Raw genomic sequence first — 17,394 nt, 5'->3', positions numbered from 1 at the left:
TATTGAAACATGAATTTAATTCTATTTTATTACCAGTAAAGTTGATGCTTCTGGTAATCATCCCTGGTCCTTTCTAGTCTTTGTTGCTTTTGGTCTCTTCTGTTTTGTTGTCTTTCCTCCATTCAAAGAGTCCCACTTAAAATTTCTTGCAGGGCTTGTTTAGTGGTTACTACCTCTTTTAGTTTTAATTTGTCTGGGAAACTCTTTATATCTCCTTCTATTTTGAATGACAGCCTTTCTGCATAAAGAATTCTTGGCTACATATTTATGTATTTTTTATTCAGCACGTTGAATATATCCTGCTGGTCCTTTCTGGCCTGCCAAGTTTCTGTGGACAGATCTGCTATGAACCTGATCTGTCTTACCTTGTATGTTAAGGACTTTTTTCCCTTATTTCTTTCATAATTCTTTCTTTGTGTATTTTGTGAATTTGACTATGATATGTCTTGGTGATGGTTGTTTTTTGTTGAATCTAATGGAAATTCTCTGTTCTTCTTGGACTTCAATGTCTGTGTCCTTCCCCAGATTAGGAAAGTTTTCTGCTATAATGTTCTCACATAAACCTTCCGCCCCTTTTTCTCTCTTCATTTTCTGTGACTCCTATGATTCAGATAGTATTCCTTGTTAATAAGTCACTGAGTTCACTAAATCTTGTATCATGATCTTTTTTCTTTGTTCCCGTCTTTATTTCTGCTTCATTATTCTCCATAACTTTATCTTCCATATTGCTGATCCTCCGCTTTGCTTTGTCCATTTTTTTCTTCATGGTGTCAATTTGAGATTACATCTCAGTTATGGCATTTCTAACTTCAGTCTGACTAGATTTTACTTCTTTTATTTCTGCATAAAGGAATTCTCCGGGGTCTTCTATGCTTTTCAGAAGCCTAGCTAGTATTCTTATATTCGTGGTTTTTTCTTAACTTTTTTTTTTCTTTCCCTTCCCTCTTTTCTCTATTCTATCAAGCTTAATTCAACAAGCAAACCAAAACAGACCTAGGATCTACTTTCTTTTATTTGACTTTTTTGTTTTGTTTTTAATTTTTTAATTTTAGTAATTGTTTTCTTCCTCTAATCTACTATTAATTCTCTCCAGTATATTTTCAATTTTCTTTATTGAGTTCTTCATTTCTGATTTTTTTTTTCTATCTCTTTGTCTTACTGAGGTTCTCCACTCTTATCTCAAGTTCAGTAAGTATATTTATAATCATTAAATTCTTTATCATATTACTTACCTTTGGTTTGTTTAGATGTTTTGCTGTGATTTTGTCCTTTTTTTTTTCCATTTGAGATATATTCCTTTGTCTCCTCATTTTTGTCTAACCTCTGTGTCTGTCTCTATATATTAGAAAGTCAGCTATATGTCCTGCTCTTGAAAGTAATGGACTTATACAGAAGAGGTCCTGCAGTGCAGTGTCCCCTGTTCACTGGAACCTGGTGCTTCAGGGGTGTCTCCTATATGTGTTGCATGCACCCTGCTTTTGTGACTGAGCTGCTTTTTCCATCAGTCCAATTGTCGGCAGTGACTCTCTTTGCAGGGTTTGGTCCCTGTGTTGTAATGGGTCAGTCTGGGGCCTCCTTGGGCTTGAGTTGAGTCAGACTAGCTGTTTGCCAGGGATGCAGTAGCACTTAACTACAGGGCATTTCCCAGTGTCCCTTGAGAAGCTTTCTTTGTTGGGTGAGACTTGCAGTCAGATCACCTGTCCTTCCCCATCCCACTGCTGCAGCCACAGTTGGACTGGTTTGTGTGGTTATCTTCTCCTGTCCCTGCGACAGGAATCACTTTGGAGTGGTGTTGGTCCCTGTTGGGGCTGCTTGCACACTGCCAACCTTGTGGTGCTGCTTTGAATGGGCTCCAGCCAAGTGCATATTGGAGGAAGTAGGTCTAAAGGAGAATGTAGGAGTGTGGCATCTTGTGTTAGCAAGGTTTGTTCAGGTCTGCTGTGGGAGGGGAGCTGGAGCTGAGGCCTGGCTGGAGGGGGTGTGTCCACAGGAGAATGCTAAGATGGGGCAGTATTGTAGGTAGTGAGTGTTGGCACTTTGTTCCACAAGTGTTCATCTGTTTAGGCTGGGGGGCCAGGGAGGGAAATGAGAACTAGCTCTTTTGTTCCTGTAGAACAAAATCTCCCAAAGATCCCTGACCTCTTAGCACAGGCTCTAAGATTAGTAAAGAAATCTCCCGCACCCCATATGCCCCAGGTTTTTTTCAAACTGCTGATTTTATGCTGTATCTCTTTGGGTGTTTGTTATGCTGTCTCTTGGCAAGGACTCAATTTCCTTTCACCCTTCTGGTTCTCCCATTCCTGAGTCTGCTATTTTTAAAGTTCAAGGTGTTAAAGTCTGCTGATTGTAAGAACTTGTAAAATTATGCCCCTCTGATTTTCAAAGCCCAATGTTATAGGGATCCTCCATGCCTGGAGTGGCTGGCATGAGGGTCTTTTTTACCTTCTCTGCTCCCACGGCATATCTCCATCCCAGGGAATGTTCTACAGATTCATTTAGCTTCTCAACCACATCTCCACCCTCCTTACCCTCTTTAATGTGGCCTTTTCTCTACATTTAGCTGTGGAGAGTCTGTTCTGCCAGTATTCTGGTCATTTTCTGAGTTATTTACACTGATGTGTTACCTAGTTGTATCCATGGGATGAGGTGAGCTTAGGGTTCTCCTATCCCACCATCTTCCCCAGAAGTCCAGTTGAATATATAGAATTTTAAAATCATATTTTCACTTTGCTGACTTCTGACATTTCACATTGCCAAAGATAATATAAATCAGACTTCTGTTTCTTTGCCCCCTGGTAACTTTTGGGATATTTTAAAATTCTCTTTTATTAGCGGTGCCTAGGTGGTTCAGTCGATTAGGTGTCCGACTTCAGCTCAGGTCATGATCTCGCAGTTTGTGAGTTTGAGCCCCACATCGGGCTCTGTGCTGACAGCTTGGAGCCTGGAGAAGCTGGAGCCTGCTTCAGATTCTGTGTCTCCCTCTGTCTCTCTCCCCCTCCCCACTCACACTTTGTCTCTCTCTCAAAGATAAATTAAACATTAAAAAAATTAAAAAAAAATTTTCTCTTTCATTAGTATTCTAAAGTTTCACTATGAAACTCTTGGTATGAATTCATATTATCTATCATCTATCTATATATATAACTCTGCCTCCTCTTTTCTCATATTTAAATACTTTATTGCTTTAAAACTTTAAAAATACTTATTTTGAGGTACTCTTCAGATTGACCTTGTCTTTTTCCTTTGGTGTAAATTCTTCCATATTCTGTCATTGACAATGCTTACCTTATAAGCATTTTTATGAACATAGTTTATAAGCTCACATTTCACACATTTCTCCCGTATTTTCTCCCATGGAAAGCCACAGTCTGTTTCATATCTCTGGGTCAGGGTACACTTTATGCTCAGGGAATGCCCTTCTATTTCCTGCCCTGCACATGCTGGTGACATGACAGCACACACCTTTCATGTATGCAGGATGATACTGGACACTATGGCCATTGGAAATGGCTTAGTTTTCTAGTAACCTTGGGAAGTGTGCCAAGCTATCCCAATCGCTGCTCACGGCAGAGTGTTGCGTTTCACAGTCTAAGCTCCCTGGAGGTAGTGTTAACTGAGTCTATGGTCATGGAAGTATGAGAGTTTCTGGCCACTGCCCCTGTACTTTCTGTTTAGATCCATGCCTAGCTCTCCAGTGCCAAGTTATTTTAGTTTCTGACAATATTCACTTTGATAATTTTCTTGCTAGAAATGGTTCCCTTTATCACTTTCATAAGCAGCTATGTGTTTTTTAATCTTGAAAATTTAAAAATTATTTCCATTTGGAGTGGAGATTTTAGAATGTGTTTAATCTACCTTCATAAATATTAGATCTTAGTCTAGAGGAAGCTGAAATTCTTTTCAGGCAATCTTGTGCTAGGGCCATTAAGGCTTATTATGGAAAAGAGGTAGAAAGAGGGGCTTTTGTGCCTGAACACTTGAAGAAATTTAGGAAGACCAAAGGTAAGAATAAATCAGGGAAACGGGATGGAGAGTGCACACTGCAAATTGCAGTATGTACCATCATAAAGTTGGTTCCCTTATATATCTGCAGCCCCAAAAGTGCCAGGGCAAATAACTAGGATAAGAACTAGTATGTGGAATTGATTATGTACCTCATTGCTGTGTCACCCCACTGAGTTGGCCTACGGGCAACTCTTTCAGATCCACTTTCCATCTCTTTCTGTAGCCTGTGCATTGCAATCTTACCTGCCAAATGGCCAGTTCTTACTTGACTGGGACTATCACCCAGCCTGGACCTGAGAGCTCACATGACAAACACCACAGCCCTATATCATGGAATCAAGAGGTTTCAGAGTGTTTAAGACCTTTCATGACAAATAATTCAGTCTCCCTATACTTCATATCCACTTCTCTGGTCCAGGAAACCTCTGGAAATGTAGTGTATGGGGAAGGAGAAGTTCCTCTATTTGTACTTTGGGGCCAAAAGTCATCCTGCACTGAGAAAGATGGATGATTTTACCCCTGATATCTTATTACTACCATCTTCTCTCCCTTGCACTTCTAGCTCACACTAGCTAGGTTCCTAGAAGAGTTTCTGTCACACACACAGGTGAGACCACAACTGCTTTCTAACAAGTCCTATTCCTATTTTCCAGAGATGCAGTTTCCAGTTTCATTTGTTCAGGATGCAGTCTCCTTGACTTAGCCAAGTTTCATTTTTTGGTCGCTCTTTTGGTCCTGATGCTTTATTGACTCCATATGGTTGGTAACCAACCTACCATCACACCTAACGTCTCTCCATGTCTTTCCTCTGGTCTCTGGTATTCTGATTCACCACTTGGCTTTGGCCCTCTGCACGTCAAACCAAATGATTCCACTTGGGCTAGGAGTGGTGTTTGAACATGTATTTTATCTTTTTAGAAAAATGACCTTTTGGAGGAAAAGAAAGGGAAAAGAGTAAAGTACATATTATTTATGACTTCTATTTATGTGCCTAATTCTGCACTTGATAGTTTAGATATGTTGTCTCAATCCTTTCAATCAATACTGGAATTAGATGTTACTAACCTTTAAAAAGATAACAAACACCAATTCATTTGATTTCCAAACAAGTTGAAATGATTAAAGTGTCATAACTTAATAAAGACATCAAGATTTAGTAATCAGTTTATTAATCAAGGAGTACTCATGTCTACCCAGGAACTAATGATCTTTGCAAAGATGAAGTTGCAAATGGATTTTCAGCTCCAGGGAAACTTCCCTAGGCATTCAACGGCATATGTAATAGTTTCTGTCTTAATCTGACTTTTGAATAATACATCATTTGGTATTTTTTAAAGGTTAATTTGGTGTACAAAATTCTGAATAAAAAGATACAAAAACATGGTTGCACAACAAAATATGTGGGATACCTGCATGTGACACATGATTTTAGTTCTCTCTCAATTCTTCATGTTCATCAAATTCTTCTCTATTTTCTCAAAATGGCTTACTTCCCGTTGATGTTTTAGAGAGTATTAGAATAAGCAAAGGGTTACTCATAGACAACAGTAAAGCCATTGGCTATTTCAATGTATTCTTTCAAGTACATAATTACCTCTGGTTGATGTTTTAGAGGGTATTAGAATATGCAAAGGGATAGTCATGGACAACAGTAAAGCCATTGGCTATTTCAATGTGCTCTTTCAAGTATATAATTAAGGACACACAAATCCTATGTGTGGAGACAATCAGTGCATTTACTTGGACTAAATTTATGTTAGTTAGCCAAGACTTGCTTTCCTCACAGACCAAAATTATTCAAAAACCATCATACATGTATAAAGAGAAATGAGCACTCAACAAGGAGAATGGCGGATGCATGGAAGTTCTGAGTAGCAACATGCACTCACATACTTGTAATGAAGAGGGAAAGTTTTTGCCTTCATTTATTTTCCTGGTCCCTGACAGGGGTAGAATTGCTGACCATATTTCACTTACTTTTATTCAAGCAGAAAATCCATTGAAGTTCCACAGGAAACATTGCTGTAGACATTGCAAAGGGAAGAATCAGGTCAATGCAGTTTAGAGGATGAATTAGTTTTGCAATTGAGTGTGGACACTCTGGGCCACTGCTTCAGTGGATAACTTTTTAAATTGCTTTAAGGGAGAAAAAGACTTCTTAAAAACCATTTTAATCATTAGAAACTTGAGAGCTTTTCTTCTATGCTTTATAGATCAAATTGTCCCAGAGTCGGGTGGGAGACAGTTGCCATGTGCTTATTTGAGTGAACTCCAAGAACTCCAACATTTTCTTATATGCTCCTCCTAAAATACACTGTTTTGTATACCGAGCTTTGTCTAAAGTATATTAAATGGAGTCATTAGGTTATTTAAAGATTTTATGTACTTGAACTCAGAAACTGACTCACAGGCTTACTAGGAGCTCCTGACTTGAGGATACTTGCCTGAATATTTTTTTCCTATCATCTGTTGACATTATTACCCCTTTCATTTCTGTATAAATTTTTGATTTAAAATTTTCAGTAAGGATGGGCATCCAAGGAATGACAATTTATAAGAGATAGCCTCCAAAAGAACCAATTCTATTTGTGCAAGATTCATTGTCTATTCATCTAATAGGTATTGCTTTCAAATAATGTTTCTTTGAAGTAGCCTTTCAACGTAGGTTCAGTACCATCTGCCCAAGGCTGTCCTGAATGTTTCTAGGAGAGAGCATCTATATATTTATATTTATGTGCACTTTATGTACTCCTTTTAAAAAGTCATAGGATGTATAATTAAATCTTTTTTAAAAGTCTTAAAGTAGTTACAGTGTTCCGATTATTGTTCATATGTAAATTTCTCCTATCAAGTGGCTTCCATTTTGTGACAGTTCTAGACACTAGTTCACAGACTTACTACTGATTTCTCACCGATGTTGGTAATTTTTTTTTAGAATTTAAATTTATCTACAATAATTAATAATTACCTTATTTACAATATTACGTTTCTCTTTTTTAAATATCCAGAATCTGCAATGCCTACATGGATGCAAAAGTAAACAAGTTAGGCCCATTTCCCCACTGTGTGACCTTTTGTGTCCCTGACCCAACTTTTTAAAAATTTTTTTAATGTTTATTATTTATTTTTGAGATAGAGCATGAGCAGAGGAGGATTTGAGAGGGAAGAAGACATAGAATCCAAAGCAGGCTCCAGGCCCCGAGCTGTCAGCATAGAGCTGACGTGGGGCTCGAACTCACGAACTGTGAGACCATGACCTGAGCCAAAGTCAGAAGCCACCCAGGTGCCCCTATTCCCGACCCAATTCTTAAAGGGAGTCAGGTTTCTTATTTGGGGCCCATGGATGAATTTCAGAGGGTATTCTGTGAATGCTCCAAAAGTCAGTGGAAATGTTTCCTGTGTGAGAGCGTATGTGGATTTTCATAAATTTTACCAAAAGAAGTTGGGTGGTGCAGTGGATTGGTGCAATAGAGTGGGTTCTGGAGTTGGACTGCCTGAATTTGTATAGCAACTCACTACATGGCTGTGTGACTTTGAACAGGTTACTGAACCTCTCTCTGCTTTAAAATTCTCAAAATTGCAGAAACGGGCTGCTGTGAGGATTAAATGTGAAGATTTTATGGGTATGTAAAGCCCATAGTACTGTGGCTTGGCATTTACTAAGCACACACTAAAGATTAGTAATTACCATTGTGTTCTCAAAAGAATTTGTAACCACCAAAGAGTTAAAAGCCACTGACTTAAGGCATTTTTAGAATTATACTTGAAAGAAAAATACCAGTTTCTGAGTTGGGAAGTCACACTCAAACCTAATTCCCATTAGCCATTAGCCAAACATAGAGATGTGTATTCATAATGAGGCTGAAAGGGCTGGTAAATTGCTCTGAAAATGTGAAAGGCCAGTTTGTGTTGCTCCTGCAGGAGAGAAAAAGAATCTACCCAGTCCTGGCCTAGCCCCCAGATGAAACACTTTCAGTCAGCTCCTGACTCCTATACCATCCAGGGTTGCCTTAAAGCCCTAAAATAAACTTGCAGGGTGATAGCTTAAATTGCAAGTCTACATTTATGGATGTTTTTCAGCATTTTCTTTATCAGCGTGTGGAAGTCAAAATTACAAAAACAAGGAGATTCTGCATCTTTTAATGAAAGATAAAACAACAATATAAACATACACAAATTTACAGAGAAGGGATCAACTTTAATACATTTGGAGTAAAAGGTGTTTCTTATTTAAATATGGTATAAAAATAAATGCAAGAAACATTAACTGAGAATGTATAGACAACAGACAAAGACAAAGCTTGTTTCTGACTGTGAACACATTGGTGAAATGAAACTTTCTGTGCTAACTTATTGGTTAATAAACGTGAAGCCATATGTATACTTATTGATATATGCTTTTTTTCTTTTACAATTCTTCCAGTTTTTGAGTGAATTTTCAGTGAACTGTGTGTCTAGCAGAAGCTTTAAGAGAAAGAAAAAAAAAAAGGTTTACTCCACTTGAACTTGTTAAAAAGGAAACGACACAGATCCAGCTTAGTACAAGGAGAAAGTAAGCAGACAACATTTTGCAGTGGAGGCATTGAGACGGTAGAATCCCTTGGAATGGCAATGCCTGAATGTACACAAAGAGAGAACAATTCAGGTCCTTTGCTCATGCAACATCTTGGCCTAATGTCCTCTGCTCCAGGTAACAACAAAGAGCTACAAAGTATATGCAATGACTCCAGTCTGCTTCCATGCTACAAGATGATCCTTTTAGTAGGACTGAACGAGGCTTGTTAACCTCTTTGACGTGAGAGATTTCCCCTGAGAAAAAAAATATAAAACAAGGGGGAAAAAAAGAGTATGATCACTGAAAACCCGATTAGGAGTAACATTTATTTACTGCAGTTGATTTTAGTGCAAGGGTCAAAATGGAACCCTTTAGATACACCTTAGTTCAACTTCCTTCCTCCCTCCACCAACACATCAAACAAAATGATCCACCCCTCTTCTACCCTCCCACCCCTCTACCCACTTCCTCCCCACTGCAAACAGACTGATGGGTTCACAGCACAGATTAGCAAATAATAAAACATGTTCATAAACGTTTCATCAAGGCTTAGCAATGATGCAACACCTAGATTTGCAACTGGTTCTAAACATGTTACAACAAACCTTAGTAAACTGCTCTGAAAGATAGCAATGTGAATGCATTCTTGTTCAATTGCTGGAATTAGTGTCATGTTTATAAATATCTAGATATGCAGAGTGTACGACTTAATTAAATAAAATTCATTTTTTTGAAGGTGGTAGAAACTCACATTGAGTCTGTCCCCCATCCTATGTGATAATGGAGAAAAAAGTGCCAATTATACATCTACAGATAAAAGTCTATTTGCTTCTGACTTCCAACCATAGACATCTTCTTATCCTTTTCCACCCAATTTCCTCCAACCCCAACCTCAGAAAAATCCCATATATTCTGATTCCACATATGTGTTAATGCCTAGAGTACATATTCATTTTTTTTGAAATCTTGAAAGCCAACACTGTCCCTGTTGATACTAGTACTCTAGAGAGATAAAAAATTTAAATTTCTGATCAAAGTAACAGATTGTCAACTGATAGTTTCTGTTTCATGTTTCATTTTATATGTACTAGTAATGAAAATAAGATGGTCCACTTATTGAAGGAAATTTATATTTCTCAGAGGATAAAATAATAACGGAAAGACAAAAGATTTTTTGAGAAATATAATATTTTAGTAATAAATTACTCATAATAATAGTCTTGATTTACTACTAATATGGATCAGATTTTGATAAAAAGTGGTCTGCTGTTGGGAGACAAATCATCACTCATGGCCATATTTCGGAGAAAAAAAGCAATATGTTTAAGATATGATCAATGATTTCAAAATCAAGCTTTCTTTACACGCTTCACAGTAACTGACAAGGGTCTTGAGGATGACATGAACAGCAGCAATGAAAACCAAGCACCGTTTCCTTTTAATCAGGGAAAAGGGATCAAAACTTAGCTTTCAGCAACTAATAGTAGAAGATAATTTCCCACTGGCTATGCTTTAGTCACTTTATTGGAGGAAAAAAAAATAAAAGAAAAAGTTTGTTAACAAGACACCCTACTTTACATTATATATTGGCCTTATAAACAAAATGTTTGCTCTTTTTGTCTCCACTTCTGTGCTTGTTTTCTTATCCATAAAATGGGGATAATCACAGTACCTACTTAAAAGCTTTCTTCTGAAGAATAATGAAGCTAAATTGCCTAAAACTAGTCTTGGAATATTCTATGTACTAAGTTCATGTTGGCTATTACCTCACTATATTATTGCTGTCATTGTTTTTATTGTTATAGGTTTTCTAATTAGGACACGGAGACCAAAGTCACTATTCTGACTCTAAGAAGGGCATAGAGTTGCTAATGAATTGGAATCTAAAGTTTTACTGCTTTTCCAAACCCGGCCAAATTGATCAAATAATTTTGGAATCTCAAAGCTCCCCTTCTATACTTGAAGACCACAACTATTTCCTACATTTACTACTATATTCAATCCTTGTGCTGTTACTATAAGTGTGTACATGAGTTTATATATATATATACGTGTATATATATATATATATATATATATATATATATATATATATTCTGAGGCTGAACAATATATTTTTAAAAACTGCTTACTATCTCTAATGTCATTTGTGGGATGAAGAAAATGTCATATTTATTGAGGCATAAGACTGAATGCTTGCACGGCAGTAGAGGAGGGGAAAGATGCTAATGTAAAATTGTTACTTTTCAAACTACTGATTAGTGCGATTTGTTAAAAGCTACTGGGAAGAAGAATGAAATAGTAACACTGAAAGAAATTCATTTGGAACTCATAGAATCATTTTTTATTTGGACTATGAAAACTACGGTTATCTTTGAAAAAATCTAATAAATATTAACATGGCTCTCTTTCTCCAGATTTTTGAAACATCCTTGAAGCTCTTAGTACTTGGGATGGTATGGGCTTCACTAAAAAGGGAGTGAGGTACGACATTAGCTTGAAAGGCTATTGTCCTAGGAGATCATTACAAAACACTCATTCATGGAGCCCCATAGAAAAGTACAGGCCTACAGTCAATCTGGAAGTTTGTGATAATAGCAAAACAGATGAACAGAAATGGGAAACAATCACATGATGAAACACTTTGTTTGATATGAACTTAATGTAATAAGGATATTCATTTTGTGCACTGAGACAACTAAAAGGCAAATCTGGGTACAACATTAAAAAAAAAAATTAAATTCCCCAGTCTGGGGTCAAAGTAAACAACATGGGTATGCAAGGAGTCATGCAGATTTGAAGATCTGATTTGAATCTGTTGGTAAACCCTGTTCAAATCCTGCCTTGTTCACACACTGGAAAAAAAAAAAAGATAGGCACTATTCTAGTGCAGAAGGAAATATAGTTAATCATTCTATTGGAAAACTTAAATTAAAAATAACACTGATCCTTTCTTGTAGGTAAGAAAGGATGTATTTATGCATCTGCTGTTTTGTAAAAATCCTTTCCAGTGCAGTTCCTTGGAGGCTGTATGTAATCAGCCCTTGCCAATTATCTTTTCATAATTTTTTCAAGTTGAAGAATCTGAGAAATTTTTATAACTAAGTTCTAAAATCTTAATACTGGGAACTGAGGGCTAAAAAACCCTAAACAATTGCAATTTTTACCAAATTGCTTACAATTGAATTCTGTATGAATAACATTTATTTTAAACCAAATGACTACATATGTGTTGTGTCACTTATCCCTTTCTGATAAGATTCTAAAGAATAAGGATTACATTGGAAACAGCAATCCATAGGAAAGACAAAGACAGAAACTCAGAACAAAACAAAACAAAAATTCAAAATCCTATGAGATTTTGTAATATTTAGTTAGTGGGGAAAAAAAAAAAAGAAGCACATAATCAGTTTCAGGACAAAATACACCTCAGATTTTGCTGGCATCTAGGTGAATACTGTATCTACCTAATCTACAAACAATATAGTTGTCACAAAAATTCACATAAACAAGGAGAGTTTTCTGGTGTCTCACAGTAAAACCTCACCACCATCAAATCAATCCCTCCTTATCTTAAATGCTGCGTAGAGATTTTGTTATAGTTAGGAAAATATGCCCCACACCCCAAAACAAAACAAGCAACCTATGTGTTTGTTCTTAGCTCTTCTAAAGTAACTAACAATATTTAAGAATTTTACATGATTTTAAAAATCTTTCTTGGTCTCAAAGTAGTAACACAAAGTTGACAATAAGGAACTGTGAATCAGTAGACATGAATACGAAAGCCAGGCTCTTAATTCTACTCTGAGAGCCTGAGACACTATGGAGATGGAGGTAACTCTCCATACTCCTTTCCTGCAGACACTAATCCATAAAGGGAGTGCAGAGAAGCTACATATGCTTGGGTGACTAAGCCACTTGTTTTATTACTGTTGTAAAAACACACAGCAGTCTTTCTCAGTCGATAGGACACTCAACAGACCAAGGAGAAATGAAGGGATAGATGTTTAGAAGACAGCCATGAAAGAGCTTAAAGAGAAAAGTAGAGGATTATTAGCATCTTTTGGATTAAAAAAATAGTTAACCTCTTAACTCACGCATTCCTTTACCATTCCAACTTGTATGTTTCCTGTCATTGCATCCTACTGTCTCCTAAGTGTTGCTCTAGACCCTGGAGTACATTCTAGAATGTCTTGTAGGCTCCAGAGGTCATATTGAGGGATTGAGAACAAGAAAATGCAAGTCTTGCCATTGAGTGCCTGTTGGTGTATGTGACCCAGTTGTCTCACAGAGGCCAGCCCCACCCCTATGTGATAAGGAGCTGACTGCTTGGTGATGATGTGATACTGCTGGGCCAGAGACGGGGTGTGCAATTAGAAACACTGAACTCAAGGATGCTGTTTGGTTTTTTACTCTCATGTTGAAAAATGCCCTTGTTTCACTTAGAAGTACAAATGTCTTTGCCTGAATTCCCAAATACTTCATAACATGGCTACCCTGGCCTTTCAAACTGCCTATCATCACTCCACAATATGGTTCATTTTATCTCTATCAGCTTGGGCCACTATCCTTGCATCTACCTGTTCAGATCTTATCCACTCTTCAAAGACAACCTTATCAATGTCTTTGCTAGACTCTTCTAACTGGCCCCCTAAACTGCTCTGCTGATTCCCTCTCTTGGCTTTCTTGCCCATAGAATCAGAGCTAGTGTATTTACAAGCCGTTTTGTATAATTCATTAAGTCGATTGGTTTGGTGAAAAAATCAATAGCTGTTAAACAACATTAACATTATAGAAGTCCTCAAATACATACTTGATTCTTTGCATGAGTTGAGATCCTTGGCTGAAGTCATATTTTAAGACTAAACTTCCTGAAACCAGGGAAATGAGATTCAAATGTCTTGGGCTAAGTAAATTTTGACTTGGGGGAGGAGAGGCACAGTAGAGTGAAAAATGGGAAACACTCTAGTCATACCCTAAATCTTGACTAATTAAATGACAGAATCTGGGTCTTTTTAACTCTTATTTTGCCCTGGGTGCTCCTATCAAGGAAATTAATTGAAAAGGTATAAGAAGGAATTGAAGCTAGACTACGTGTTTGGAAAGCTCTTCCCTGCTTAAAATGAAACCAATTCTCCTGGGTAAACTTGCAGGTGAGTTTACTGAACATGTGAATAATTTTAGCAAAACTATGGGGAGTGTCAGTTCCTAGAAAGTTAAAAATTTAACTTTAAAAAAGTTAAAGATGTAATCAAATTGTTGAGAGGAAGGAAGAAAAGAAGGAAGGAAGGAAAAGAAGGACTCGGTAGCTAGTTTGGGGGATGGTATATGTGATGTTGAGCACTGGAAAAAATTCTATCATTATACTAAAAAGAGAGGGTTTGTGAACACATTTACATTTAAGTGTAGATTACTAGCTTCCTGTGCATATTGAGAAAGAACAAGTAACACCAAATACTTTCATTTTCTTAGTTTAAAATATTTTCCTAAAATAAAAGTGGTATATATCCATTAGAAAAATGAGGGAAACATAGAAAAATATAAATAAGAAACAAACATTACTTAAATACAGTTATTTACATACTAATATATCCTTCTATGTTGTATGAATTTTTTTAATTTTATGTTTTTACAAAAAACTGAAATTTACAAGCCATTTTGCGCATAGCATTGGCTTATTATGAGTAACATACATATTATTCATGTTACATATGTTTTTTTTTGTAAAATAATTTCAAATTCATTGCATTAGTGAAAAAGGAAATCAATTTAGAGAGATGCTACCAACATTAAGAAAAAAATTTAATATCAGCATGTATCAAAGTGCATCACACATCATAAGGGGATGTACTGTTTCTGAAATATTATTTTAGTTCTACACACATATAAACACACACAAGCAGATTATACAGTAATACAATACACACACACACAAACACATATTAATTATTATGTCAAATGTGGGTGACAATACAAAAAAAGATGAAAGCCACTGTTCTGAAATATAATTTTCAATAGTTGTATAATATTCCATTAGGTAGATATACCTTAATGTATGTAAGAAATTCACAATTGTTGTACATTAAGGTTGTGTTTTTGATTGGCAGTTATATGGTACAATGAATATTCTTGTATATGTGTGAACATCTGGGTTTTCTCAGAATTAAATTATTGGAAGTTGAATTACTGATTGAAAGTGAAAGAATTTTGAAACTTTTGACATATTCTGTAAAGTTCTGTTCAAAAAAAGTGTTTAGCAATTTGTATTCCTATTAACTGTGTATGAAAACACTGGTTTACTTACTCCCTTTCTTTTTTTTTATTTTTTATTTTTGGGACAGAGAGAGACAGAGCATGAACGGGGGAGGGGCAGAGAGAGAGGGAGACACAGAATCAGAAACAGGCTCCAGGCTCCGAGCCATCAGCCCAGAGCCTGACGCGGGGCTCGAACTCACGGACCGCGAGATCGTGACCTGGCTGAAGTCGGACGCTTAACCGACTGCGCCACCCAGGCGCCCCTACTTAACTCCCTTTCTAACACTAGATATTATCATTTTAGAATTTAAAAAAATTTTTTTATGTTTATTTATTTTTGAGAGAGAGAGACAGAGCATGATCAGGGGAGGGGTGAAGAGAGGGAAACACAGAATCCAAAGCAGGCTCCAGGCTCTGAGTTGTCAGCACAGAGCCTGACGTGGGGCTTCAACTCAAGGACCATGAGATCATCACCTGAGCAGAAGTTGGTCCCTTAACTGACTGAGCCACCCAGGCAACCCCACTAGATATTATCATTTAAAAAAATAACCTATTTGGAGGAAAAGGTTATTTTGTTGTTTTTAAAATTTTACTTGACTATTAATGAAGATAGATTTTCTTTCTGTTTTGTCATATTTATTGATTATTTGTATTCTTTTAAAACTGTTCAAGTCTGGGGCGCCTGGGTGGCTCAGTCGGTTGGGCGGCCGACTTCGGCTCGGGTCATGATCTCGCGGTCTGTGAGTTCGAGCCCTGCATTGGGCTCCGTGCTGACAGCCTGGATCCTGCTTCAGATTCTGTGACTCTTTCTGTCTCAGCCCCTCCCCCGCTTGTGTGTGTGCTCTCTCTCTCACTGTCTCTCAAAAATAAATATTGTATGGAAACCAATTTGACAATAAATTTCATATATTTAAAAATAAATAAATAAATAAACATTAAAAAATAATAATAATAAATAAAAAGGGTTTAGCAGACTTGAGGATAGGAGTTTGGTTGCTTTAACAAAGGTTTGTGGAGTAAGTCATGTAGCAGTCTTTTGTGGTATCTCTGTGGCCAAGATACAGAAGGGTCAATGAAGTTTGTAATTAAACAAAACACTATCTTCAAGGTGTGCTAATTATTGGAGTAGTGGAACTCTGTCTTCCTCTCTGTTCTCTATGGTCTTTTAAACAGTTATTTTCACCATTAAACTGATGTAGTTCTGATAAAATATATGCATATGCAAACTTGGTAATCTTGGTTAAAAGGCTGGGTAACTAAGAGATACTTTAAAAACTTATATAAAGCTATAACTTACAAGATAAAGTTTAATGAAAAGAAGGATACAAAGCCAAATTTAGATTAAAATAAACCACTCACCAAAAACCTAGCAAGATTGAGGAGACGTACTCTGAACTGATGAGAATTTTTTTTTTAAGTTTAAGCCCCAAATGACTCTACATTTTGACATGGCTGTGGTGATTGGGAACCAGGGGGAGGGGAGGGAAGCTGGTGCAGTTTTCAGGCTGGTTTGTAAGTTACATGTCAGGTTTTTCTTCTTTCTTCTTTCTTTTTCTTTTCTGTTTTTATTTTAAAGTTTATTTATTTTGAGAGTCAGAGAGAGCATGCATGCACATGTGTGCATGGGGGAGGGGCACAGGGAGAGAGAGAGAGAGAGAGAGAGAGAGAGAGAGAGGAGAGACTCCCAATCAGGTTCTGTGCTGTCAGCATGGAGTCCAGTGTGGGGCTTGATCTCACCAACCGTGAGACCATGACCTAAGCTGAAATCAAGAGTCAGATGTTTAACTGACTAAGCCACTCAGGTGACCCTCTATTTTTTTTTTTCCTATTGGGAAGACAATATCCCCAATCTGTGCTGGTTAGGTTATGTCTCTAGTACTGTATTCAGTTACCATTTTGGAGGACTGCTGACTGGAGCAAATGTTTGAGGTAAGCAAACAAGATGATGAAAGAACATGAGACTATTACATGAGAAAACATTAGAAATACATTTTTATGATGCAAGTCTTACTCAGATTGAATTTAATAGCAATTTAAGGCATCTTTACTATATTGAGTCCCATTAAGTATCCAGCTTAGTTTTCATAGAAACATCTTTCCTTTTCATACTCAAATTTCAGAAGCTGGTATATTTAGTTATGTAATTAGTATCAATTCAGATATGATAAAATGAACATGGCAACAAACATAATTGACTGTTAACCACATAATTCAACTGGTAGTTGCCGAACTCTGTGGGCACAACTGGAGGGTTGCCTCTTAGCTGTGACATTTGTTGTGCCCTTGGCATCTACCAGTTGGGAGAGAGCGTCCATTAGTCTAGAGCAGTGGTTTTCAGAGCGTGGTCTCAAAGCCAATAGGAGCAGTATCACTTAAGACTTAATTAAAAATGAAAATTCTTGGATCTCAGCAGAAAACTGCTAATCAGACCTTATGAGAGGCGAGATTTAGCAATCTGTCTCAGGTGTTTCTGCTGCAGCCAAATATGAGAACCATGGATCTCTGGTAAGAAGAGGTCAGGTAGGACTGCTTCTACCTAGATAACAGTTCTTAAATGTTATTGTTCTGACATGTTTGTA

At 37.0% G+C, this 17,394-nt stretch overlaps 1 protein-coding gene across 6 annotated transcripts in view; it reads right to left on the bottom strand.

Annotated features, from left to right (window-relative positions):
• Positions 1-8,129: 8,129 nt before the first annotated feature.
• The window catches only part of RGS7 (regulator of G protein signaling 7), a 529,525-nt gene continuing 520,260 nt past the window's right edge, over positions 8,130-17,394 (bottom strand). For all 6 annotated transcript variants that reach the window (XM_060643375.3, XM_060643377.3, XM_060643378.3 and 3 more), the window contains one exon: positions 8,130-8,814. Coding sequence is in view for 1 of the 6 variants with exons in the window: in XM_060643378.3 (XP_060499361.1) it covers positions 8,764-8,814 (51 nt within the window). In the remaining 5 variants the exon portion in view is untranslated. The remainder of the gene's footprint in view (positions 8,815-17,394) is intronic.

Source organism: Panthera onca, chromosome F1 (assembly GCF_046562875.1).
Source record: "Panthera onca isolate mPanOnc1 chromosome F1, mPanOnc1 haplotype 2, whole genome shotgun sequence".
Classification (NCBI taxonomy): Eukaryota; Metazoa; Chordata; class Mammalia; order Carnivora; family Felidae; genus Panthera; species Panthera onca.
Note: the sequence above shows the minus strand (reverse complement) of the source record. Positions and strands in the feature narration are given on the sequence as shown.